The following is a 27,884-nucleotide window of genomic DNA, read 5'->3' as shown; positions in this document are numbered from 1 at the left end:
TAGGAAGCTAATTTTTTATTTTCATTGCTGCTATATGACATGCTCCATCTAAGGTTATATATTGTGATACCAAAATGGACATGTATAAAACACAAAAAAATCAGATTATTCAGGATTTAATTGAGGTTTCAATCAGCCAAGGCAAGAAATTAGATTTAAATGATTAGAAAATGAGATTCGATAAGTAAATAGACATTTCAACCAATGCCAAAGTATTCATCCTTGTATATACAGAGAGCAAAAATTCATATATATATATATCCATAAAAGAAAACAAAAATATTTCTGAACTAATTTATAAATAGCTAAAATCCAAGCAGATAAAAAAAAACTGTACTTGTGTGATATGCAACATATCCAATTGCATATACAAGTGAGGAAAGAGAATTTTGCCTCTTGTTCTATGTTATGTTTCCTAAGAAAAAGTAAATTCTTAACTCCTTATAGGGGTATTTGTGTTCTAGATTCCTGAACTGAATTTTTGTACTGAAGAATTCAAGATGTAGGTAAGTAGACGCTTACGACAGTGAAAAGAATTATATGAAGTCCACCAAAATAGGCTTGGAGTATGTAGATCAGAAGTACCAGAAGGAAAAAAAAAACCCTGGCCCCTATTACTACATAATCAAAAATCTTCAGAGCAGTGTATTTATTCTACTGAATAATTATCTGAATAAATACTATTATTAGTACTAATAGAATCAAACCAGGATGGTAACATTTTACCACACCAGATTTTCTTGTCCATCTCTTTGTTATTAGGATGCAAATGTTTGAACACTGCCACTGCTCTAGATACAATATGAACCCTTTTTTCCAAAAATAATTCTTTAATTTTTTTTATACATTTAAGAAAAGCAAAAAATAATTAGCATAAACCAGTTATTTATCTCTTTGATGATGTAAAAGGTGTTTGGCTGTATTGTTGAAAATGAATCCCTTGGGATGCTGTAATCTTCATAACTTCTCCGTTTAGAGTATCATCTTCAATTATAGTTATCAGTCCCTCAGCAATTATCGATGGGCTGAAAAAAAAAAAGTTTTTATTTCAGAATCATGGTGTAATAGAACATGTGGAAAACAGAAGTAAAGAAACTCAATGTAAATCTATGTACCTGAAAATGAAACAAACTGATATTTGAACAAATTAATTTTCAAGAAAAGCAGAGGTGGTATGAGTGCTTCAGGAGAGAAATCCAGTCTCGTCAATCAGGGCATACAACATAAAGCAGCAACTTTGCAAATCGTTTGTTTGCTGTAGTTGCTGCTAAATCCCAGTGGACATCCAGCTGCCACTGGGCTTCCTTTTTTTTTTTTTTTTTTTTTTTCTTCTCTCTCATGGCAATGGACAGAAGGAATCCTTACACAATCCTCTGCAGCACTTTGCTGTTGATTTATCCTGTTTCTGTAGCAGGACTGACATACCAATTAGCTTAAGGAGAATTTTGTCACATGCAGTTTACTGTGGTCAATAGGTACAATATATTTTACATATGAAAAAGTGAAACAACACAGTCATACAATTTCCTTTGTGGAGAAGTACCCAATCAGCTAATTGTTAGAGGCCAAGAAAGTGTTAAGAAAATATCACTTTATGCTTATCTTGTTCTCACACTCTTTCCTAGCTGTCTGCTTTTGGCCTTTGTTGGCCATACCGTGATGGGCTAGGTAAATGATCTGATCCATCATTGGTGCTACTGGTCTCTTGTGAGCTTAGACCAGTTTTGTTAGTTCTTGGTCTGATTTTTACCTTGGTTCGCTTGCAAATTTTGTGGAAGTTCAGTACAAATTATATACCCTGTATTTCACAATAACCCTGATCAAACAAATTTATGGAAGAATGCCAAGGGCTATTAAAAACTACACCCCATCACCTTTAACTTGGGAATTTGATTTTCACTTTGGGAAATAGGAATGCATAAAGGGAAATATTGCTATATAGGTGATAGTCTTAAAATAGCCTTAGATATCTGCCATTTGTTCCTTGTATGCAGGATGACATATTTGATAGGCTTTTATCTGAGGCAGCATTTCCCTTTTATTGTAACTCTTCTGAAAGTGCTGTTGTTCGTGCTTGTTCTTCACTAACAGATGGCGAAAACCCTCTGTATCTGACTTGACTTACTCCATCACGCCGTAGAACTGCATCATATGTTTGATCTCATCCTTATATGAATAATATTGACCCATATTCTCTTCTTTATCTATTGACTGAAGAATTGGTGTGTTCACAAATCCTGGACAAATTGTGTTGAGTCTCACACCGTAGTTTTCCATATTAGCAGCTAACTAGAAAAGAGAAAAAGTTAGGCATTTGTCATCAGCATTATAGAAGTGTATTGTGTAAGTAATTTTTCAAAGAATGAGATTTGCCACTGAGTACTCTTAAACCTTACCTAGCAAGCAAATTTTATTACTACTGATCGTTTTGTTTCAACAACTAGGTTTGAAGCACATTTTCTCTAGTAATTGTACTAGACTACTAGAAAAGAAACATTGCAGGGAGAACAATTCTACAAGAAATCAACGCTCTTCTTTCCATGCAGCTGTTTTTTCCCCAAATTTTTCTTATTAGTGCTATTGGCCTGTACATTAACAGTATTTGAGGGTGATGATGCAACTTTCATAAGCAAAACCAAATGAAAAAATATCTCCCAAATATATGCTTCCAATTTTATACGAACTTTCTTATTAAAAGAAAACTATGTGAAATCAAATGGAGATTTAACTTGAGGATTGTATTTAGCTCCCTCACGTCAACAGAAACACGATTTGATCTCTACCCCTAGAACTGTAATGCTACTCCATTCCAGCTGCTCTATTGTCCCTGCCAAGGTATGAGTCTGCCACTGAGCATCTTCACAGGAAAGCCCCTGTGAACTCCAGGAAACAGTCAGGAGTTTTTTCAGGAAGCAGTTCAGTAGCATGATGAAAACGGGCAGCACAAATTGTGCTGGGAATGGTAGGACTCTTCACTTGTGGTGCTACTGATGCATGTGTGCAGCAAAGGAGTCTGATGAGCATCCAGGCGTATGTTGAAGGCTGGATGAACTTAGCGATAGCACAGAACTTAGAAACTACAGGGGATACATCCAAGAATAACCATAACTGTTCAACAATGAGTTCTATTTATTTTAACATTTAGCAGGAATCCTTTCTGGTATTATTTAAATCACGTGTCATCTTCATGATATGGTAGCCTGCTCTTTTGGTCTGGAGGAGAAAAGAAATGGCAGTCCTAGATGTTTTGTATCATACCGGCCCAATGTTAGGCTGTACTGCCTTTTCTGGTACACAGAGTGATTCGTTGTGTTTATTATTCTTTTTCTCCTTGGTATTCTCATGTTCCATAGAGACAGCATTTCTTCCCATTTTCTAACAGACCCTTTATTTTTGAACTTACATGATGATGGTTATGTTATCATGAGAAAAAGAAAATGGAAAAGCAGGTGTCAGGTTTATGCTGTGGCTAATATTATATGCAACACTTATCTATACTAATCTGTTTAGGTTAATCTAAAAGAGAAGTTATTTGAGTGGGGGTTGGGGGCATAAAATATGGATAAACTATCCACATTATCATTTCTCGTGCTTTATTCTGGAAATTAGATTGGAAATCTTATATGAGTAGTCTATCTTTAAGCTTAGCCTATGAAAGTAATAATATTTGCTCCCTCCAAGTTATTTTATCATACTGCTTGTTCAATTTAACTAGAAAGTTACGTAGTCAGGGGCTAAGACTTATTATGTGGTCATATGACGTCTAACATGTCCCATCCTCAATGTGTCATTTTATATTTTCAGCATATTAAGACTTGGTGAGAACAAATAATGGTAAACATTTTTGTGCTCATCACTTTTTGTACACTTTAGTGCCTGTTTATGATAAAAGTCATCAACCTGAGTTATGAATAAGGAAGCCAAAATGTTAGATGACTGGGATAAAGTTATGAAAAATATTTTTAATGCTTGGATAAAACTTTTGGGCTCCTCTGACTGTCCTTAAATTACTTTGCAACATCATTCTTCCATGCTCCCAAAACCTTACAGCAGTCATAAACACACACATGCCTTACTTATTCCATCTTTGGATTCCCTTTAATTTCCACTGCTTCAGACACTTTGTTTTCTTTAAGAAAATTAGTTCCAGTTGTGTGATAAGAGAGAGGGAACATGAGAAACTTAGGATGTTCCCAAGTTGCTGCTGAAACTATTTTCAAAAACACATACTTACTGCTATTGATCGTGTGAATCCAATTACACCATGCTTTGTAGCACAGTACACAGGTTGGAATGCAGCAGGCATGAGTCCTTTAAAATAAAAAGGTAGCTGAATAAGGATGTTGGGTACTCCTATTTATGATTACTTTAAACACACATATAAGTCTGTAATGTAAAAAGTGATCGATTTATAGAGCTGTAACAGTATAGATTAGTAAAAATTTTCAAATTGTATTTTGTAATCTGAGATAGGCTGGGAAAAAAAATTGAGATGGATAAAAACATGAGGAGGCAAAAGAAGAGTAATAAAAAGTGTAACTTTGAAGAGGAAAGGTTGTATCTGTGTAGTATGACTTAAAATGAAGGACAGGATCTGGAAGAAAACACTCAAGGATGAGACTTTTGAGCCTTCTATGAATCTGTAAAGTAGTTAAAGTATATAAACTATGTAAAGTATTTTAGATAAACTCTGATTGCTGACACTCCAGCTGTTGGTATGTAAACCAGCCACCTGCAATCATTTACAGTGGTTTTAGGGAGGAAGTGTGGGCAAAAGTAAGGGAAATAGTAAAATCCATTTTGACTACTGTAACTGAATTATTATCTTTGTAATATATCAAAACATAATGTCTACTTAAATCCCTTGCTTATGTTGCTTCTGTGGAATAGTGACAAAACAGCCTCAGATAAAACTTTTCCCATAGCCCTAATGCAAAAGGTAGGAACGAGCGTGCTGCGCAGCTGAGTGAAGCACAGTGAGCCAATACATCTGCCCGCGCAATGTTCTTCCTGCCTGTTTGTTTGACAACGTATGTAACAAATGTATGCATACTCTTCTGTATAGTGCATTTTGCTCAAAGAAGCAAAGTAATTCAGACTTGATCCACCATCTGAGGCATTGTAAAATTTATTTTAGAATATTACTCTGATAATATTTCATAGGTGATAGGTTTTTTAAAGAGATTTAAGTGAATTAAGGCAGCCATTTTGCAATAAGTAAATGGAAAAAGCACTAAAAAGTGAATGTAAGATCTCAGTGCAGAGAGAGTGTAGAGATAAGTGAGTAAACACTGGGAGTGGAACGGTAAGAAGATCTCAGGTAATGAGCAGAAAGAAATGAAAGCAGAGATGTGGGTAGGAAAGCTTTTTGAAGTGTTTTCTAGACTGAATTAGATTGGCTGAAAAGGATTGAATGATATGGTACCTCCTACAGTGGGTTCTGGAATGAAAAGCCAGGATGAAGATTTTTAGAAGGGAACAGGAAAAAGAACAATCCTGGGTAATATCATTGCCATCTTCTGTAAGGAAATTGAGAAGCAAAATAAAAAATGACTGCTGAACCTTTATGGTGGGAGAAGGAGAGCATAAAATCATCATTTATAGTACAGAAAGAATAGAACAGGTTTTGGAGGAAAATTAAGAACTCAGTTCTAATAAGGCTGAGTTTGATGTCAACAAGCTGGCCAAGGAGACATGAGAGACCATGAGTGTATATACATTTCTGCCCATTATGCCAACAATTTCCACTACACAATGACAGCTGAACTGGACCACAATAGGTGCTGTAGTCCACCTGAAAGGTAGGGTTTTGTGAATAGCAAACCACAGCTTGTCCTGAAGTTAGAGGATAAAATTTGCCAATGTTCCTGAATGTGGTATTGTAAAACTGGATACTGATTTTGGTGTGTTGATGTTTGATTCTAATGGAAGTCATCCCAATTAATATCTCAAGTATGTTTTTCATTCTTCATATTTCATCTCTTTAAGTGATATAATCAAGAAGGGGTGTGACTTATCTCAGTGGAGATAGCTTTAAGTAGGGATTTGCCAGAAAAAATTATGTATGCCAGAGACTTGCATGGGCTCTTTGCTCTGGAATGCATTTTGTCTGAAGGAAAACACTTTCTATGATGGTCCAAAGCTCTAATTACAATCCTGACAGCTTCAAGGTTTTATCTTGGTATACAAGCTACATTGGTGATCCAGTGGAAGCAACACTGTTATTAGCACTATCCAGTGGTGGGAAATTAGGAACTTAACCTAGTGGTGGTTCTCTTAAATTTGTATTTATCTTAGCTTGGATTAATGTGTTATGCTTCTGATTGTGAAGCTCACTATGAAAAATGGCTTTTATGTTGTCTCCTGCGGGTTGTGGTCACAATGAAGGGTTAATATTCCTGTTTGGTGACTTTTGATGATCATCACCATTCTTCAAATAATTGGCAACATTGGAATATTAGCATGTTAGAAGTGATCCTTTTTTTTTTAAAAAAAAACAACTCCTGAGTAGTTTTACATGTTTTAAAGAGAAAAAAATGTTCCAATGAGGCTGCAGCTAACAGACATACAAAAGATGAAATCTACTAGGAAATACAGAGGAGTAATTTAAAGGTCTTTTTTCTTTTCTTTTCTTTTTTTTTTTTTTAAACACAGTAAGACAAATGACTTGTTACTTGAGAGGGAAGAGAAACAAAGTCAAGAAATAAACGAAGGAAGGGCACAGCTCACAATGATAAAGTGGAATAAGATTCAAAGACTTAAATGTCAAAAGACAGGAGGAATAACTAGGCAGGAAGGGGGGAACAATTTTATTTTTTTTTAATCGAAGTATTAAACCCAGTTATTTTCTAACTGAAATTATTATTTTTGCTAAAGTGGAGAACCAGTAAGAAAGCAATTGCCTCACTTTCAGCCAAAGCAGTGACAATGAAAACAACTCCTAGCATCACTCACCAAAACTATGACAGTCCTGTCTCATTTTTGTTCCTGAGTTCAGTACTTGGAACTATGGTGTCGGATTTCCAGCTCTGAGCCACTTCCCTGCCCTGGTAAGAGCTGAACCTCGATCTGCTAACAGTGTGCCCTAGGGACACTGCTAGCAAGTGTCTTGGGATGAAACAATGTGTGACATTGAGCTTGCTCTGCTTGAGCATTTATTCAACCAGTGAGCAAAGATGAATTCATAGCATATTAGGGCATTCATTTGTTAGAAAAATCTGGATTCTGTTTGCTGCTACCATGAATATTTAATTGTCTTATGCAAAATGGAATGGAAGTGACAGACTGGAGAACATTGTGCACAAAATAACAGGGGGAGGAAGGGGAGGATGTTCTAATGGATGGTGATGGGGCAGTGTATTGCCGGAAAGTGGTACCTGTGGTTTTATGTTTCTCTTAGCAAAGGGAGGCAACTATGCCTAGATGTTCCTCTCTCTGAATGTTGCTGCATCACTGAATTGTTACAAGGGAGAAGATGGGGAACTTCCTTCTCCCCTCAAACAATGTTCACTGAGAATTAGGTTTTGAATGCAAATGTTTTCATGATGACTGAAGGTGCTCTTTGGTTTACCAAAACCAATTTAAGCAGACAAGTAGTAATCCTGTGTGCCAGTGTTAATTATTCTTTTTTTATTTTTCTCAGTTCCTGGCAGGCTGAAAGAGACAGGTCTTGCCCTTGGTTATGCTCAAGTCCCATTGTTGTTACAGTGTCAAGACCACTCTACCATTTGAAACATAGTGTCAGGCTTCTCACTACAATGGGTTATTTGTCATGGTCAATAGCTTCAGTATCCACATCTTGAGAAATTAGTATTGGAGGTAGAGGGTAGTTTAAATAAGCTTGAATTGTATCAGTAAGCATTGCTGAAACCAGTATTTCCCTTCAGTCCCCTGAAGAGCTTTGATGAATATAGAATTAAGTAATTTTTCCCCAGGTGTGCTTTACCACTGAACATGTTGCCCTCAGAGATTTGAACGAGTCTCTTTCTCTGAACAAGATTTACTAGCTTTTAGATGACCTTTCTGCCCACTGTTTGTTCCATGGGTGCACTGTTAGGCGGCTAGAGGCAAATATAATTTCTGTTTGATGATATCTTTAAGTTTCATTAATTGTTACAAGCGTGTACTTCATGTTTGGATGAGCGTGGCACAGAATAAAGAACCACAGTCTGGTTTCTACCAGAGCTGTTGATCTCACAGAAGCTTTGGGTTCATCAGAAAGCACTACTGCTATGCTGTGATTATGCAGTGATCAAGCTCTATTCCCAGTTATGCTGTAGACAAATATATTCACTGTTAAAACATTTAAATATTCCATTAAAATATTCACATTTTTTCTAATGTGATAATCACGGTATTGTGTGGCATTCTAAAATTCTAAAATTTTCCTTGTTTATGGAACAGATACGTGGAAACATTGAAAGGTAAGTTTTGGCAAGCGGATGGAACGTATTTAAAAGCGAACCAAAAGTGTACTTCTCTATGCTGGAAAATATTGCCAAAGTAATTTGTTTTCCTTTCTGTATTAGGTTTGTTTTATAAAATATACTTAGCAATGCCTATTGCAAAACACAGAATGCTTATAAATAAATAACATTGCAAGATTTAGCTGTATTTACTGAAATGAAATGTCTTTCCAAACCACATTACAGAAATCTCCTTTGTCGCCCTTAGGCAAGTCTGGATAAAGCGTATGGAATGTGCTTACAACGTTCTTTTGAAGGCCAAAGCTTCTTTTGAAGAAGCTGATATGTAACTAGGGAAAGGAGCTAGGGGCATGGTGGTCCTACAGAGTGATGAGAGAATTTATTAAAGGGGTTATATAATACCCTGTTCTTAAGAACAGGGAGAATTACACAGTCACATTTGTTATGTCCGTTATACTGACGTGATCTGTGTCAAAACAAGGAAAACACAGAAATCCTAGAAAAAAATCTAAGCTGTGTCATTTCTAGGAAAGTTTTTAACAGTGAACCGAAGTCCCAAGGGAAGTTTCTAAATTTTCTAACCTCATCCTTATGGATTCTGCTCAGCATCCTCCTTTTTACAAAGGAGAGGGACCAGAAGCATTTTCATGACGCAGAACTGAAAGCACCAGTTGTACAGCCTGTCACACCTTTGTTCCACTCTATCAAAAAAAGAGTCTTGCCATTACTCAATGATGTTAACCATATGCTCAGCTTTGTTCTTGTAATATATATAGGATCAGGTCCTAAAGAAATCTGTTTGCTGTGAAGGGTTACTTTAAGTATTTCTTTTGGCTAAAGGTTTCTTTCTATATGAGGACAAACTGGCTGCTTGTAGAGCCTCAGTGCTTGAAGTTGAATGCAATCAAACTGTCAATATGGCTATTTGGAAAGGTATCCAGATACACTACACATTGAACAACCTCTCAAAAAAATCTAGCATGATCTTATGCTAAACATTTTACCATTTTTTAAGTTCTTTATGAATAACTAATTTTTTTATCTGCCAGAATCCAGACAGATACAAATTCAATTTTACAGAATACCTTCTTGAAAGTATGAAAGCTATCAAAACAAAAGTGCATACATACATGACTTCCCCCTTTATTTACTAAAAATGTACAGGTACCAGGCACCAAAAGGTAAGAGAGAATGCTAAATTTAATCATGTAAATGATGTCATGAGTTTCTGTATGCTTTTTCTGTGCTTGTAGCTGTTCTGTTAAAATTAAAATTAAAATTAACATGCATAGCTTCCTACAGAAGAAATTTTAGAACATTTTATTTTTTTATTTTAAAATGAACTTTATTACAATGCAGAAACCTGCAGTCATTGGCATTATGTTTTATGGGACGAAGTTGGCAGTAAACCACATTTCCCATTATCTCAGTTGTTCAGCAGCATTACATCCTTTTGATATGAATGCACAAATCCCATAAAATTAAGAATGTTTTACAGCTTTAAATGGGTTGGGATTTTGGTGCTTGCTGCATGTGCTTACATACTTCTCTCCCTTTCTTACTTAGTCCTGTCTTGTGGGGACACTAAAGAAAGGAAGATTCAATATGGGAAAGACAGGGTGGACGCTCTGGCTTTTATCCAGCTGATTGAACACTTTAAGCTTCTACTTCATACGAATCATTGAAGTAGTTCCATAGGTGTTTGGAAATACAAAACAGTAAGGCTTGATTCTGTCCCTAGTTCAAATCATTGGCAAAAGTCCCATGGTGAACTGGAAGCTAATTAACGTGTAAAGCAAATAGTATTAAATATTACATAAGCACTAAATATAACTCTTGCTACTCAGCAAGACACAAGAATATTTGCAATCTGGAGAGTGTATCTGATAAAATATTGTGGAGAACTTGGACGAGGGGATCAAAACCACTCAAAAGTTTAATGATCAACAGAAGCTATCTGAGAAAAGAAAACACTCAAATGGAATTTTAAGCAAGCCAATGGCAGTTTGTCTTTTATATATGGAATAAACTGCAGGACTTAGACCTTCAGACTGGAAAGGATAATTAGAGTCACAAAGCACAAATAGTAGTAAATAAATAAACAATAAAAATTAGTGTATGTCAGTTTTTATAATGTGTTGTTCCTTATGACCTTGGAAACTAGTACTAAATACAAGCCCTGTAAAAACAAACAAAGCAAAGAACACTTTTGTTTTGACCCGTGATCATTATGGCACAATATTAATGTTAAAAAGTAAGTAAATATATGCAAATTTTAATCAAATAATTAAAATGGCACTTACAAGCTCTTAACAAACCAAGAAGAGCCAAGCTGTTAGGTCTTAAAATCAAAATTTTGTGTTCCTTTGGGACTAGTTAGAAAAGGAATCAAACTACTTGCTACCTCTGCCCGCCTTTAAGGCACTGCATGGGCATCAGCACTTCTGTGAAAATGTTTAATCTTTTACTTGTGTTGATGAACTCTCGTACTGCAATAGCAGTTTCCTCTGGGTTAATTTGGTCCCCATACAATGTCTATTTGAGCCAACGGAGCTAAACTTACTGGTGGCAGTAGGCAATGTGTTAGGCAGTATTGCAAGTGCTGACTTAAAGGAACATGGAGACTTTTAATAAAGAACCCCTCACCCATATGAGATAGGTGCATGTATTAAGTCAGACCCTCAAGATCCACATGCGTTATGTTAACGGGGTGAGCTGGACTTCTCAGCACAAAAGCAAAGGTTTAGAAGAGAATTTAATAATACTCAGAACATGCATACCTATCCACGGTCAGGAGCTACGGCCGCTGCTGTCTTACTGGCTTTTCATTGTTAAAACACATAGGAGTACACTGGAGTAAAATTGCTATCATTTGGTATTCTGCATGGATACCAAAGAAAGCACTGACAATCCAAGTGTAAGCTAGCCTATGTATTCTTTTTCCCAGACAGTATGACAGTAGCAAGAGAGAACAAACTCTTCGAACAAGCATGAGGGAATGCAATTATTTCCCCACACAATTTTTGAGGAAGGGTGCCAGGTGACATCGTTCTCCATTTACCATTTCCTCTGCAGTTGTGCTTTTTTGCTGTGAGCCCAGCTACTGCAACATTTAGCGTACCTACAGGAAAGGGTACAGAATTTTGCCTCACAACTGAGCAGCAATAGCCCTGACTGACTTAGAAGCTGTATAATTCTATTTTTATGCCAAGAAATTGAAATACAGTTATAGCATAGATAAGTAGTGAGCAAAGAATGTGCTTGCTTAAGCTCAGTGAAATATGAGTGTTAATTTTATGGCTTCTCAAGTAGAGGTAGATCACATCTGAGGGGGCTTGGAACATAGAATTGGTGTGTGACAATCTTTTTTAATAAAATAGATATAGATGCAGTCTGATCTTAAATATTCCTACAGCTGTGCTACTATGGAGTTGAATGAAGGACCTGTTACTGTTTCGTCACTCTCTGTGAAAAAGATATCTGATTTTCCATATTCGACACCCAGTAAATACTTTATAATATAAAAAATAATTAAATTTACAGTAACCCAGAAGTCAGATTACGTCTATATATGTTACACTTTGCTTTTTACACACAGTGTGGTGTACATTATCTTTTAATTCAGCAGTGATATTGAAGTGTTGAATAAGCATGATGAATTCAGGCTAGTTAGGTTTTCCTCAATCTATGACAGTATTGAAACCTGAAATAAACTGTTTACATTATACTTAATATTATTAAATGAGACTTACATATTAAGAAAATTACTGAATTTTTCATAGAACTGGGTTTATAAAAGCAATTGAAAGTTGAGGTCCTTTGATATTACTTCTGTTGCTATGATGAAAAGCAGATCAAAATTGGAATAAACAGAGAAGAGCCATAAGAAAGAAGAAAAAGTATGATGGATCAGTAAGATTTATTTATTTCAGAAACAAACCAGTGAGTAGAAAGTGTTTATACAGAAAATATTCTGACCTGCTAAGGATGAGATATTAATGATTACTCCTCCATTGCCTCCATTTCCTTTTCTCATGTATTCTAGGCCGAGGTATGTTCCTCTAATCACAGATGTCTGATATGGGGGGGGGAAAGGGATAATTATATTCAAAATATCAATATTAAAATTTATCAATATTTGAGCTTCTAAAAACTGAAACTTGCTTTAATTGTGGTGCCTAGAACCTGCATTGCTTTACCAGTGATCTTATTTATACTTTGAAGATTATAAACACAGAATACATTCCACAGTAATGCAACTCTAACTTCAGAAGCACAATTACAGTGGACAGAAATAATAGCAGCTTAATTATTTTTCTTACTAAGAATCAATAGTCGTACTAAAAAGTTACAATGTGAAATAAAAGCTGTAAAGAAAATGAAATAAAGAATAACTAAATAATTTACAGATGAAACACATACTTTATCTAAGGATAAAATTGGTGGATAAACTGATCCACATCCCAGCATTTTTGTTTAGATGCACTGCTCGGCATTATAGAAGTCTACACTTAATCTGAAGATAACACACTTCTAACTCTGTTTGGCTCAAGGCATGATAAATTTACGCTTTTTAGGATTAAGTTATGTGATATATTTCTGGCCCCAGGATATTAAAAATTTGTATTCTTTTCTGAGTGAAGTTACTGGAGTTTTACCATTCCTTTCAAATGAAAGTTAGCCCAAACAGACAAATACAGATAAGGTAAAAAAGCATTCTAAGAGATGTACAATGTTGTTAGGATAATATTAGCTGCAACATGATTTTTAAAAGTATTGTTTTAGGGTTTTTTTTTTAAAGAAAACTTTGAGGAAGAAATTTACTGAGAACTGTGTAACCATGATTCCTTAAAATATATGTTTGAACCCTACTGCATTCAGAAATTCTGCTGGGATTCCTCTCACCAACCCTTAGACATTTAAACTGAGATGCCTAAAGATACACCAAGCCTGGGGTTCTCAGCCTCCTGAACGAATTGAGAGAGTCTCTCCCAGAGAGTAAGTCAGTCCCTTTCCCTGAGATTTTAACAAGTTATACTAGAAAGGCAGCAGATGATGCTGCTTGTGGAAGATACTAGCTTCAGTGAAATGTTGTAATGTTACTGCATTAGTGGTGAATGTCATAATTATTTACAGATCTATTTATTTATTTTTAGATCTCCCTGCAATCAGTTCACATTTGGTTTACAATTTTTACTTAAAATGAACAAATGCATTGAGTCACTTTTTATTCTTAAGGAAATATTATTTCCACTTTTAAACGAGAATTCCATTTATAATTTATTACTCGTTAGTGCTATTTATTTGTCCCAAATAAATGAAGATGTTCAAAAGATGAAGTGGCCCTAAAAGTATTTCCACATCTGTGCATAATTATTTTTTTTTATTTTTCACCAGGGAACTCTACAGAACTGTAAACCGTGGAGACAAAAATTTCCTAAAGGAATAAAAAAGCACAGTGAAAAATCTGTATATGCCTAAAACCTAATGGCTAGTGGCTAGTTGTATTGGAAAAAAAAAAGATATTTTAAAATCAGAATGTTAAATATTTGTGTACTATTATTTAAAAATCTCAAAGTAAAATTGGAAATAATTTTAAGATGGGTATTACATTTTATTTTTGTAGCTTATATTTTTAGACATACATGTTAAAACACATAAAGTAAATCTTCTAATTCAATTTCAGTTGTCCTTCATGTTTGTTGGTTTTAATAGGAGTCGGATTTGGAAGACTGGATGTCCTGCTTTATTAATGTCGCTTGTTCATTTTCCAAGTAACATCAAATTAAGCTGCCCATTGCCAGAGATAAAACAACTTGAGACCTCGTTGCCAAGTTTGCTTTGGAATTTTGATAATGAATCAGCTTTTTAAATTTTCTATAGTTGCAGCATTTTATATGATATTTTCACTATTAATATATTTTCAGTATAGCTATTTCCTGGAATAGTGTAAAAAATCACAAAATATGAATAATTCAAAATTCTCAAACAATATTTTTTTTTTTTACTTAAAAAAATCCCCAACAACTCCCATAAAAAGCTTTTTTTGTTTCTCTCCTGGAAAGTTTTGTTTCAGGCAACATGGTTTTTAATAATGTTTTGATTAATATCCAAAAGAAAGTTACTCATGAAATGTTTTAAAAGAAACTTTCCAAAGAACTGTCTTCAATGGCTTGACAAATGCCATGCTAAATCTGATTTCTCTTGCATGTCCTGGAAAGTAGCAGAGCCCTTATACATGCAGTCTAGTGCTGGTTAATGTTGATTGTCACATGTAAGTTTAAAGAATGTATTGAAAAACAAGATCATTAATGCCGGGCACTGTTGCTGTGAGGCAGACTTATTCTGAACATAAACTCATTGGCAGCCCAACTGAAATTAGACTTGGACTTAAGGCGGGTGGCGGTTTTTAACATGTACACATGATAGGCTGTACACAAGACATTTTAGAAAGGCAGGGGTTAATGATGTCTATGGAGAGCAGGTGCAGGTCCTATCACACCCTGGAGCAGTGGTTCAGCCTGCTGAACAGAAAAAGAGAATTCCGCTTAAGGTGATTAGAGGGAATAAATCAGCTAGAGAAGGAAGTAGCTTGGGGCTCCTTGAAGATTTTTCTATTCCTCCAGCCTTCTAATTCAAAGAGATAATAGAGCTAGATGAGTCCCTGGCCAAACCACAATTATAAGACAAGAAAAAAAGTGGGTAGCTTGACTCTTATATCAAAATCTCTGTACTGTTCTTTTTTCTCTCTAAATCCATTAACTTAGCATTTTTTCAGGTGTCTGGGGAAGCCTTCTTTCTCCTTTACGTAGGTATTGTGAGAGGTTGTCTTCAGAACAAATGCAGACTTTCATTTGGATATTGCCCTTACACCTGCTGTTACCCTTGAAAAAACCTTATCTTGTGGCTGATCTGCAGTGACGTGGCTGTTTCTGATGTTTGGGCTGATAACATGAAGAATTATTCTGGAGATAAACTCTGAACCAAATATACAGTGTGGGAAGAGCCCAGCTGTCTGCACACTCAGCAGATAGCAATTCAGATGAAAAGCGTGCTGTGAGAGATCTCCCACTGTCTTGCCAGAATTCCCCTCTCCAGGAGAGAGAGTCCTCTCCATAGTTATCCAGGGAAGAACAGCTGTGGCTGAATTCACTGTAGTACAGAAGTCATACAATGTGTGCTTAGAAGCCTTAGTGATGCCTTCTGGTCGAGCCTGTTGATCCACCTGAGATGATAAAGTGTGGCTGTCATATCTGGGTGCCAAACCCTCAGATGGGAAAGAGGTGTACCAAAGAACAATAGTCTTTAGACTATTGTTTTCCAAAGAACAATAGCGTATTAGTTTTCAGTTTTGTTAAGAAATCCATCTTTGCAAGTGCCTAAATTGCAGCCTCAGACATCTTTTCATACGAAATGTGACTTTGGATTCTTATTGATTGACATCAGAATACTGAGTCTGAATTCTAGAAGAAAGGTTGTCAGCTGTTACTTCACTATACCATGAAACAGACAATAGGAAGTAAGACAGGCAAAGAATGGTGTGTTCTGTGCAGCCCAGTTTCCTCATTTTGGGATATGATGACAAATGTCTGTAATTTGTCTTTCAATAAATGGAAAGAAACTAAAGGTGTCTTCAGATTGTGTAGTTCTCCATGTATACTTTTAAGAATAATAATTTAATCCCATACTCATAGCCAACAATAATTCATAGTTTGTTGCAAACAGAAATTCTGGGAAAGTTAAATTTAAGATTACGTAATTAAAAAAAGTTGTCTGACTTGTTTTAAGATGAAAATATGCTGGGATACTTAACTTTGTACAAGGAAGCGTGTTGCATTTTAGACTTGAATTTTTTACAATTCCTTTGTTTAGAACTGCATTTAGCTGCATGGATGTTGTCCATAAACATGTCAAGAACAAAGAGTAGGAAAGTAGTCAAATTTGCAATTAAATGCAGGTAAAGGGAAAATTGGGACAGCTGATTCTCAACTAGGTTTCTTTGCTCCTGGCTACTGTAAACTAGTGTCATTAAAATCAGAAAATAATCTAAATGGTTGTCCTACTCACTGTTGAAAAACCTGTGATCTTAGTGATACTGCTGTTTGTTTTCTTAACAAAATACATTGTTTTACTATAGCACATAATGAATATGGATCATCAAGGTGCACTGCAAGTCTGAACGTGCTCCCAGGAGAGGCAATTTTACTATTCAATTGTCCGTAGAAAATTTAGGATTCTTTCTAATGAAGTTATAACAGTGAGTGTAGGAATATCTCCTAGTATCAGCTTCCATAAATGATTTACATTAGAGGAGATCAGACATTCTGAAGCACCAAGTAATAAATACAATAATAAATCCAAAACTTAGTATCTGACAGCATGGTAAACTTTGCAAAATAATGGTGCAAATATTCAAATCGTTTGCCATTGCTGTTGGAAGTATCATACCAGTAATCAGTAACTTATTTAACAAATGGTTAAATGGCAATTTAGGTATAAACATCAAAATCAGAAACAAACCTTAAAAAAATCTGCGACTCTTATCATTTCTATGTATCCCACAGCTGGATAGTTTTAATTGTATTGTTCTAAAAGAAATTACGTATTTAAAGTCTGATTCTAGTAAGACTCCAATTCTTCAATAGAGAACTAATTAATTTTTTCTGGTGTTAGGAACCAATGTTACCAAGTGTTGTACAATGTTCTTGTATTCCAACTGTAAGTCAATTTTCATACTCTGTGTTTCATTTTACCTTGATCTACAAAATATAAGTGTGTTCTTTAGTGATGGTGCCCAGAATATTGTTAATCATCATCCTTTGCAAGTGACAATTGTTTTGAAAGTAATTTAGTACACAGTGCTTTTTTTCCTAGTGTTTCAAGGCAGGTTTTCCAACTGACATTGTTTCTTATACCTATTTAATATACCTTGCCACATCTTGTCTGATACTTCTGCTGTCTTGTTATGCATGCTAATATTTTATGCTGAGAAACTATAGCTGCATTCTTTCTGTGCTGAAGATGACTATAGTTATTAAGGTGATAAGGCAATATGAATTCCTTTGAGAGAACAAAATGGTAATCAGTTATCAGTCCTAATATTTTATGTAAGTTTCTGAGCTAATCCAGTTCAGTGCTAGGGATACCGAACAGAAAACAAATGAAAGAGCCATTGACTTGTGGTTTCATAAAGCAGGTTAGCACAAGGCTGGAATTTGACCCAAGATCATTTGACTTTCGTACTGTGATGTTGTAAATTGATGGCTATCTATAAGGAAACATTTCAAAGTACTTTATGAACTGCGTAAGACAAACTTGAAAAGTCTGAAACTAAGTGCTGTTAGTGATATCCATGGAAAAGTTTAGCATTTTGCTGTTAGACAGGAAGGTGGGACTGAGTTTGTCTTTAATGTAGGTTTTCTAGGAAGCAGACAGGTTATAGCAAGCATGCAAGTCCCTTGGCATTCCTATGTATAGGTTAGTTGCTACATGAAATGAAATTGCAGGCTCTTGAATTTCAATTTCTAGCTCAAACTGTGGAAAACAAGAAGCCTAGGGAGGGAGAACCAGAAAGGAGAAAGGAATGTGCAGTAGGATTTGATTATTTACTAGAAATCAGTAGCTTTTATACAACATGGGAACGAAACACTGTTTTAGTGTTTTACCATGTGGCTTTCTTTATAAACCCACCCCCCCACCCCCACCCCAATTCCTGAAGGACAGAGGAATAGTATTACATTTTGACTAGCTGGGCTTAAGTAGTTAGTTGAAAGACATTTGTTTTTCATTGTACTTCAATATTGGTTACTGTAAACTTACATTAAAACTGTAAGCTAAGAAGTTCATTGACTTACAGTGCAATTGAGGTAAGTCTGTGTCCTTCCTAGTGTAATATGAACAACAAAAATAGTTATACTTACAAGCTGCTTTATGCACTTAGGGGATTGACTCCCATGCCACTGATTTCAAGGTAAGTGGTACTTCTCACTTTTTGATGGCCACATCTCTCCCTTGGCACTTAGTCCTCTTTCTGACATCAAATTATGCTGAAGAATAAGCAACTAGGCCACTGAACAACAGAATTGCCGTGTTTCTGGTTGTCTTAGAATGCAAGCTTGGTGAACTAGTTACCTGTGCCATTTTATCTTCTACAGTTAGCACTTTGTTTTGTTTTGTTTCTGTGTTGGTAGCATTATGAAATGATGCTTGCCTCTGTCTGTACTGTGGGACCTCATGGTAATTCCCAGCTGCTGAATCCAGCACACTGTTCACACTATTTAGGGTTGGAAGTTCAGTCCTTGTCATTTTTCTGGGTACACTAGGAAAGGAGAGCAAGGTGTATGACCCAAAGAAGGTTGCAGCAAACATCCAGGGGATCCCTTTTATGCCTTGCATGATGGAATAGCTTTGTGATGATCATGAAGTCTTTGTCCCCCAAATAAATAAAATTAGTCACTTCTGAAGTTTGCCTAGTTACCCTTCTGGTTTCTGCTCAGACATTAATTGGCCTTTTGAGGAATAGTTCCTTACTGATGAGCAAATGAATTGATTTTGCAAGGTTTGCTAGTTGCTGGAACCTTTTCTTCACCATAAGCTGTATTGAACAGAGCCACCCGTATATATACGGTGTTGCATTCTCTTCTCTGTAGTACCAATTTAAGTATTTTGCAGGGACAAACCCTGAGTTAGGTAGACTTGCTTTTAGAAAAGGACTTTCTTTTTAAATTCACAGAAACTTGTTACCTTTGTCATTTGTGGAATTAAATTATGCAAACCCTTGAAAAATGTAAAAACTTTGAATTGTTGGGCCCTACCACGTTTTGCCTGGCAATGAAGGATGAGATTGTCATGCACCTGAACAAATTTTATCTGTGTATTTGAATTCTACTTCTCTCTGGGCAACGCCTAAATAATTGGATCCCATATGACTGGGGTTTTTCGGCATGCCCAAGTTGTGCCCTGCAATTTAAAGTTTTGCCAGAATAATGTGTTAATACATGCAAAATCAACACATAAACAGAAGATAATCGTGATTTTCCTGTCAGATTCTTTCACGAGTCTAATTTCATTTGGGGAATCCATTTAAATATATCTACAAAATAATTAAATTGTTGAGATAAGAAAACAATAGTCAAAAGTTATGTAATGTGTTTCTGTACTTTTGATTCAGGTAATATTTAAAATGTAAGCATATGTGATACCCATACTGCTGCATTTAACTGCTACCTATGTCAGTGTGCAGAAACCTCTGATACAAGCATAAGAGGAACCTGCAAATAATTTTTGGGATTGTCTTAGTATAAAACGTGCTAAGTGCATCTGTAAACAGAAAAGATACTGTAATTACAGCAGCCACTATAATTACAGTGGTTCCAGAAAGCCTACATCATCAACACAAGATAAAATTAGGGAAGCTTCTTAGAACACCAAACTGTTTAACTAACACATATGTGTAAGGCTCATAAAGATGTGGGCACTTTTCTTTCTTTAGGGGCTTGAGAAAAAAGTTAGACTATAAAATTTTTGGATTCCTTATGAAGTTCTTATGATGTTGAATGCAAGGAACGCTGTTCTTGTCATGCTAGAGGACTGTAGGTAGGACTCTTCATAAGAATGTGTGTGTCATATGTCCTTGTGCTATTCTGTGCATGGAGGTCTGTGTGTCATGGACTGTTGAAACTGCGCTGGTAATATCCATTTAAAATGGAATTCCTGTATGGTCGCCAAGATCTTTTTTTATGTACTATAATAACAAGAGTGTATATTTGTATGGATATGAGTAGTTGAAGCTGCCATTGATCAAGTCAACCCTATCAGCTTTGGAGTTTTCAGGTGTGGAATGAATGGCATCGCTGGAATATTTCACTAAAGAAGTTAATAGAAATATATATGAAGTAATGAAAAGGTGGATGTTTAGCACAAAATATAGCAAAACGGTGAAAATCACTGCAACAGGAATATCTTTTTAGTAGTTGATACTCTTTCCCCTCCATTTTTATCAAGCTATCTTTTCTCACTCTCGGGAAACTGTAATGGATAAAAGTAGAAATTGTGTTTTCTTCCCTCTTACTCCTTTGAAATTAAGTCTCACTTTTTGAACCTGCTTCTTCATTTCTCTTCTTCATGCTTTCTCAAGCAGTACTATCAGGGAACTTCCTTACACTCCTTTAAAAACATTCCTGGAGACCAACCGGTTCTGTGAACTGTTTTAGCCATAAAGAACACACCCCATATGTGTTTGTTCTGATTTATCTTGCTCTGAACTGCTCTACTTTTGTACTTTGTACTTTAAACTGGGGAGGGAATATTTGTTGTATCAATATATGTGATATCACTAAGATGAAGACTGGCATGTAGAGGATTTTTGTCCGTTTTTCTAAAGTAGACAATATGCACATAATGTATATCAGAATGTGTGGCCATAGAAGTTATTCCTGTTCTTAAGGACAATACAAGGGATACTTCAAATATCCAGTGTTGGGGCAAAAGAGACATTTTAAAATCATGTATTTCATATATATTTTGCTCCTTTCTGTACAAGAAGCAAAAAATATTTTATGGAACCCATCAATATAATGTATTACATGCAGCAGCTGTTATTCTTCCATGGTTAAAAAGTAAAAAGTACAAAATGTTATATCTTGGTTTATGGAAATTACCATAACTAGATAGAAATGCCCTATGGAAATAAGCTAGTTAGTTGAATCAGGGTTAGACAGGGGAAGAATATTTAAATTAAAAGATAAATTAGGATATTTGGCTCTTTAGAGGGTCCTTGATTTAATCCACATGGCTTTACTTCTACTCTGCTTGACCATTTTAGATGTTCTTATGCCAGTCACCAGCATGTATTGATGAAATTTTTCAACATTTAGCTATTAAGCCATTAGGACATTTATGGTGAACTTACCTGTACAATAATGTATACACTATATAAACTTCCCTTTTTTAATTTTTAGGGGCAGTAGCTTGATAGTTAAGCATATAGATTTCTAAGACTTGAATTCCAGTTTTTCTGCTACTTGAGATGGTTCAAACCCACGTACAGTCTGCTTCAGCCTAGTGACTGGTGATAAGACAAAAAGAACAGAATCACAGAACCACAGAATTATTTAGGTTGGAAAAGACCTTTAAGATCATTGAATCCAACCGTACACCTGACACTGCCAAGTCCAGCACTAAACCATGACCCTAAGTGCCACATCTGCAGGTCTTTTAAACACCTCCAGGGATGGTGACTCAACCACTTCCCTGGGCAGCCTGTCCCAATCCTTGATGACACTTTTGGTGAAGAAATTTTTCCTAATATGTTACACCTGGGATTTCACTGAGTTTTATAGAAAAAGAATGTTGTCTGGTGTTAGCCTGAGTACCTGTACACAGGGCTGTACATCTTGGGTAGACAACTTAAAGGACCCATCACACACTTTTATTGGTTAGTACATGTGCAATTACATGGTTATTGTTTCAATAGCTGTGCTTGCCAATCAAATAATTAATGTTCTGTAATATGGCATGCTCCATACAAGCCAGGGGCTGCTAAGTGTATTCCAGCATCAAATACTGAAGTATGAACATGTGAAAGGAGATAATGCTTACCAAGTTAATTTGTATAGTGCTTTCCCAGTCCTTCTCATTGTTCACTCCAGCATTATTAACCACAATATCCAGCCTTCCAAAATGTTCAATTACTTTTTTGAAAGCACCTATAGTGAAATCCAAGGATGAAATTTCTTAGTATTTCTAGAAAGTAAGGTATAAAAATATAATGCATGCATACAAATTAATGCTTTGTTAGTCCACCAAAATTTCTTCACTGTTTTCTTAACCACTAATGAACAACATTCAATTAAATTATTTATCTAACTGCTCACCAATATTAAACATACTCAGGAAAACTGAAAGGTTTAAGATACCATAGTTGCCTTTTCATTCAGTTTTGTAAGACTTGGTAACAGGAGATAAAGAAAGTTCCTAACACCCATACATTTTGGCTTTATACAATCAGTTTGGCACACTGATTATATAAATTAAGCATTTATAGCTTGATTTGTAACAGTTTGATATAGTTAATGAACTCAAGATTTGGTGCCATCTATTTTAAATGAAAAACAAAAGCATCAGGTGTTCGTAAAAATTTTCTTGGTTGAGTCTGAATTTAACCTAAGAATGCAATTCTTAGTAATATAACTAATATGAATCTTTCAACTACAAATAGTTCATCATAATTCTTGTTTAAATATATCGATTTATGAATAAGTAGTTACACATCCTACTTGTCAGGTAACTTTAATAATGTGTTTCTCAAAATCAAATCTTCCTTCTGTTGGTGAAAACAGTGACCTGTCTTCCAAATAATTTCAAAATAAAGGACTGGGAAACTTCCACAGTGACATTGTATTCTCCCAGGTGACAGTGTTTGAACTAAGATAAAAAACATGTATGGAAAAACATGATGATGTATATCATAGTGATGAGCAAACTCATCTAGGCTGGCTCTGCTTTGACAGGATAATTGGATGAGATGACCTCCAGATGTTCATTCCAGACTAAGATTTTTTCCATGACTGCAGACATTGTCTGACATATATATATAACTTGTTTGTTTTTCCCTCTAAATGTTGTTCCTCATCACTAAATATTTATTATTATGTAAACCAAGACACTACCACTCCAATACTGATACAAAAAGATAGCATTTGGTGACTGATTAAAAACCTAGACTGTTTCAGGTATGCTGAAATTATGCTTGGCAGGCCTTAATGAAACCACTTAGTTAAAAGGTGATCCCAAGACCATCTTAATTCTCTGATCTTTAGTCTTTGGCTATTAGGGTCAATCAGTAGCACAGTAGCTGCTTTGAGACACTTGTCTTTTTTGCAGCAGTTGCAGGGTTTACAAAGTTTTTCTCTTGCACCAGATGGTCAGTACTGTTGCAGCCTTTTCTTTGCCTGAATGCTGGAGGTCCATCACAGTCATCATCTTGTCGTCAAAACAAGAGCTGGGCAGCTGTTTATTTGTCCATCTGCCTTTAATGTACAGATTTTTCTAACATTCTTATTCTGTACTAGACCATTTTAATATTACTAAAGCCTCTATTTTTGTCTGGCTGCCTTTTTGGCTTTTGTTATGTTTGTTACTAATGCATTCTCTGGTGTCTCATCTTAACTCCTCAATCACTTCCCATCTTTCCAGTCCTGTATCAGCAAGGGCAATTGGAAACCTCTGGCTTTATTAGGAGCAGAACTGGTTATCTAACTTAGTTTCAATGAATAAAATAAATACAAATCGGGTCCTCAATTAGTTCCCAAATTCTGGAAATTTTCAGCTTTCTCTAAATAGCATCTTTCATCAACCTCATTCTTAACAGAATCTTTTGCCTTCAAAAAATACCATGGATAATGGTACTTTTGCCAATTGATACTTATTAAAATCACACAGTCTTGACTAATTGTAGTTTTCTAGTTTACATATTGAGAAAAAAGCCAAATCTTTTTCAGCTGTTTGCATATCTATGTTAAAATAAGGAATGATTACCAAACTTGGAATATTTCTGGTAAAAGTTTACTTGTCTACAGTAGTCCCATCTATTACATATCCCCAAAAAGAAGGATTTCATTATAAGTTCTCAATAAAGTTACCAGCCACCCATTACTGTATCATCATTCATCACCCATCACTTGTTGTTCTCTTTTCAAAGGTAGAATAATTCTCTGTTTGCATTGCACACTAGTTAGTGCTTCTAGAATTATAAAAAATAAAAGCAGATGATCATGCAAAATATTAGATGAAGAAAAATTAAAAATTAAGAAGAGGATCGATTTTAAAGGAGAAGGAAGAAAAAAGTGGAAAGTAAGTACAAACAGCAGTTTTATATAAGCTTCTTAAATATTCACGGAAAGCAAAAGTAAATAAATATATAGTGATTTTTCAAAAGTGGGACAAGATAGAAGAGTTCTGTAGGGGTCTATATGAAAGAGCCACCAGAGAAAAAAGCACAGGCAAGACTTGAGAGTAGAGGAAGCAGCTGACTTCCTACCCATAAGCCTCATGTAACTACAGATACTAGTCTTAGTACTATGACTTGTTTCATACCAAAAGGGCTAAAGTTAAAATAAAAGGTACTTTATTCACACACACACATGACCTTTAACATAAAAAGCAAGTACAGAACTTGATGCATCCACCAAGAACTTTAATCACTAGGAGTGAAATTAATCTAAGTTTTTTAAGTGGTAGCTTGCAATTACAAGTGAAAAAATAGGAAAATAAAGCAGGAAAAAACCCCCACAAAACCAACCAACAAACAAACCCACTAAAAAATACCCTAGAAGCCCCAAAGAATTGTAAGACATAATTGCAAATTTACACTAAAAAACCCGCAGCAGGAATAATGCAGTATCAGATATGTGTATGAAGCAGCAGCTGGCTGTTCCTGCTCTCGCTCCTTGCGAGAGCCCATTCCGATCCTACTCTGTTTGCTTTTTTCCTACTAACTTGGTTCCAAAACCTCCCTCGCTGACCCGTCCCGCTCACTGTGGTTCCCAGCGCACACCCTGTTGGTCCTGCACTAGCCTGGCACTAAAGAGAGGAGGAATCAAGGGAGAGAAACACACTGGGGTAACACCCATGCTGCAGCCCATGCTATTCCTACCCCTAGGATGCTTTTTCTTCCTCCTAGGTTACTCCTCCCACCTGAAGGAAAAGTCAAGAATCAAAATCATAATCAAATAATAATAATAAAAAATAATCAGCCTGACTGATATAAACTTTGTTTGCTGATGACAGCATATCTCAAATTTGAAGTCCAGCATCTATTTTACAAACAGACGGTATAAAGCTTTGTAATTAGATCATGCTAGCTTGGAGCAGTGAGCAATATTGCTGAATTCTGGACTAGCTGCAATATTTTGTGAAAGAGGAATGGACATGCTCAATCCCCGCTGTTGAGAAAGCAGCCAGTGAAGCATAGTGAATAAAAGCAGAACTAAAAACGTTCACATCTAGCTTGACACGAGTGAATCTGGGAAAAAGGCACTGACAAAACTGATGTCAAAATCTGAATCTGAGTCAGTACATATGAATGTATCATTTAATAATGAAACTTTGATGAAGTGATGTGCCTGTTATGAAATACTGTGGAGGGTACATCAACGTTATACAATACTCTTAAGAACTTACTAGGGAGCACAATTTGTTCGCTAAGTGAAGACACAAATGCAAATCACACAAGGGAAGCTCCTTGCCACTCCCTGTATCTGCAAAATGTATGTGAAATGTTATCATCCCATGTTTAACACCATGATAAAGCCATGTACCAGCTTTTGCCAGTTGTGCGTTCAGCTACAGCAGCACACGTTCACAGTAAGTGTGCTGTACGGAAAGAGCACTGCAACCCAGAGCAGAATTTATTACCCCTGTGATGAGGGAATGCAGCTTGGAGTCTGTACTGAAGCCTCATAAAAAGCTAGTCTCTGCTTTAAAGTTTATATATATATTACTCATAAAATAACAATTATCTTCTGCAGAGGCTTTCATGCAAAAATGTCACACACAGCACTCAATGGAAATGATTTCTTTGGCTTTTCTTTACGATGTGCCAAGTAACACGGTGAAACACACGCATGCTGATGGTAATATTTCACATCTGCAGGTTCTGAAACAAATCCTTTTTGAGTCACTGTCAGGAGCGATTGGGATTAGGCTGTCCTCCAGAAACCTGAATGGCACACTTACTGGTGCAGCAGCCCGGGCTCCTTCAGGTTGCTGCATGTTTCGCCGGAGCGCAGCGCTGACAGTTTCCTCCTTACCTCTCAGCTGCTCCTGGTCCGTAACGTCGCACGGGATGAACACCGTCCTCTGCGCTTCGAACTGCTCGTCCAGGGCCGCCTTGCTCTCCTGCCCGGCCTCGGCGTTGCGGTCCAGCAGGGCTACCTGTGCGGGAGCGAGGGAGGCTGGGCGGGGGGGGCCCGCCGAGCCGAGCCGAGCCGAGCCGAGGGGCTGCCGGCCGGAGGGCAGCGGGCGGAGGCGGAGGGGAGGGGGCGCTCGCCGGGCCTTACCTTCGCGCCCTTACCCAGCAGCGCCTGGACGAACGCCCGGCCGATGCCCTGCGCCCCGCCGGTGACCAGAGCCACCTTGCCATTGACATGCATGGCTGCCGCGCTGCTGCCGCCGGCCCCGCGCCCGCCGAGCCGGAGCAACCTAGTGCGGTGTCACCTGCCCGATTTCCTCCCTCCCTCCCTCCTTCCCTCCCTCGCTCGCTCCCTCCCTCCCTCCTGCCCTCCCTCCTCCCCTCCTCCTCCTCCTCCTGCCGCTGCTGCGGCTCATTCCCCCCCGCCCCGCTCCCCTCTCGTGTGACCGACAGCCGCCCGGCGCTGCCTGGGCGGGGGGAGCAGGGGCGGAGTAGGTCACTAAATCCCTCTCCCGGGTGCCTGGAGGAACCCCAGAGATCAAGGGCGGGAGAGGAGACCGGCTCCATCCCCTCAGCCCTCCGGGCTCTCCAGCGAGGAGCGGCCCCGGGCGGGGGGTGGGGGTCCCGGGGCAGCGCTCGCCCCCTCGCAGCGGGGAAGAGCCTTGCGCCCCCATAAATCGCGTGAGAAATGGCTACACGCTTTGATAAGGGCTCTTGGCAGCTCCTCAGTCTGTGTGCGTTTTGGTTGGCCCGAGCTGCACGAACAGCAGGGTGAGGAACTGAAAAGAAAGTTCAGCCTCGAAAAAAACAAACATGGGGCCTTTTTTTCACACTTCAAAATACCCCACCTGCCTTCTCCTTCTGCCTTATCCAGTAGAACCTGTATGAAAAACCAGCCGTCAAACTTTATGGATATTAGACATATCAAGATAAGTGCTTTCTAGAAATTTTTGGGTCTGTGGATAACATAGCTTGTATCTTAAACAAATGTTTAGCCACTTTTACAGCTCGTAAGCCAAGTTCTGCTACATGATGTGAATTATGTGCAACCAAAATTCATCAATACTAAGATATATATCACCATACGGTAGAAATAAGAGCAGCCTTAATGACTAAAAGCCAAAATTGATTTTCTTGATCATTAGTCTGTTATAAGAATCACAAATGTTATCCCATTGGAAATACAGTGTGGTGGAGTGTTGGGTAGGTGGGGAAAACCCCTGTTGTTCCAGTTCTAAGCTCCATAAATGTATGTACGTCATGTATGTGCGTGTGTGTTTTAACACACGTGCTTGTCTTTTGGCTTCTCTGTTTTCTTTTGCCTAGTATACCAGGTTTAAATTTTTTGCTTGTGTTTTCAAGGCCCTGAAGTACTCTGACTCAGACTTCATCTCTGTCATTAACTTCTGTTGTCATTTTTCCTTGCTTCTCAGCAACAGTGTGCCTATCTTGCCCTGTCGGTTTTCTGCTAGGCTGCCTTCATGTACGGACTTCCTTTCTTTTGTATTACCTAGAAGAAACAAATTATATTGCTCCTAACACCAGCA

The 27,884-nt window shown here is 37.0% G+C and overlaps 1 protein-coding gene across 2 annotated transcripts; it reads right to left on the bottom strand.

Moving 5' to 3' along the window:
* Positions 1–26,650, bottom strand: HPGD (15-hydroxyprostaglandin dehydrogenase). Of its 2 annotated transcripts, none has more exons than XM_055725264.1 (7): positions 26,486–26,650; positions 26,237–26,360; positions 22,026–22,132; positions 12,405–12,501; positions 4,235–4,311; positions 2,126–2,289; positions 1–1,025 (listed from the first exon to the last, which is right to left on the bottom strand). In XM_055725264.1, the coding sequence occupies exons 1-7, from the start codon at positions 26,576–26,578 to the stop codon at positions 887–889; spliced, it is 801 nt and encodes a 266-aa protein (XP_055581239.1). In that variant the 5' UTR covers positions 26,579–26,650; the 3' UTR covers positions 1–886. The 2 variants fall into 2 exon arrangements, with proteins under 2 accessions (XP_055581239.1, XP_055581242.1); XM_055725267.1 differs by having other exon boundaries at positions 26,500–26,630.
* Positions 26,651–27,884: the final 1,234 nt, after the last annotated feature.

The sequence above is a fragment of the Falco cherrug genome, chromosome 1, assembly GCF_023634085.1.
Source record: "Falco cherrug isolate bFalChe1 chromosome 1, bFalChe1.pri, whole genome shotgun sequence".
NCBI lineage: Eukaryota > Metazoa > Chordata > Aves > Falconiformes > Falconidae > Falco > Falco cherrug.
Note: the sequence above shows the minus strand (reverse complement) of the source record. Positions and strands in the feature narration are given on the sequence as shown.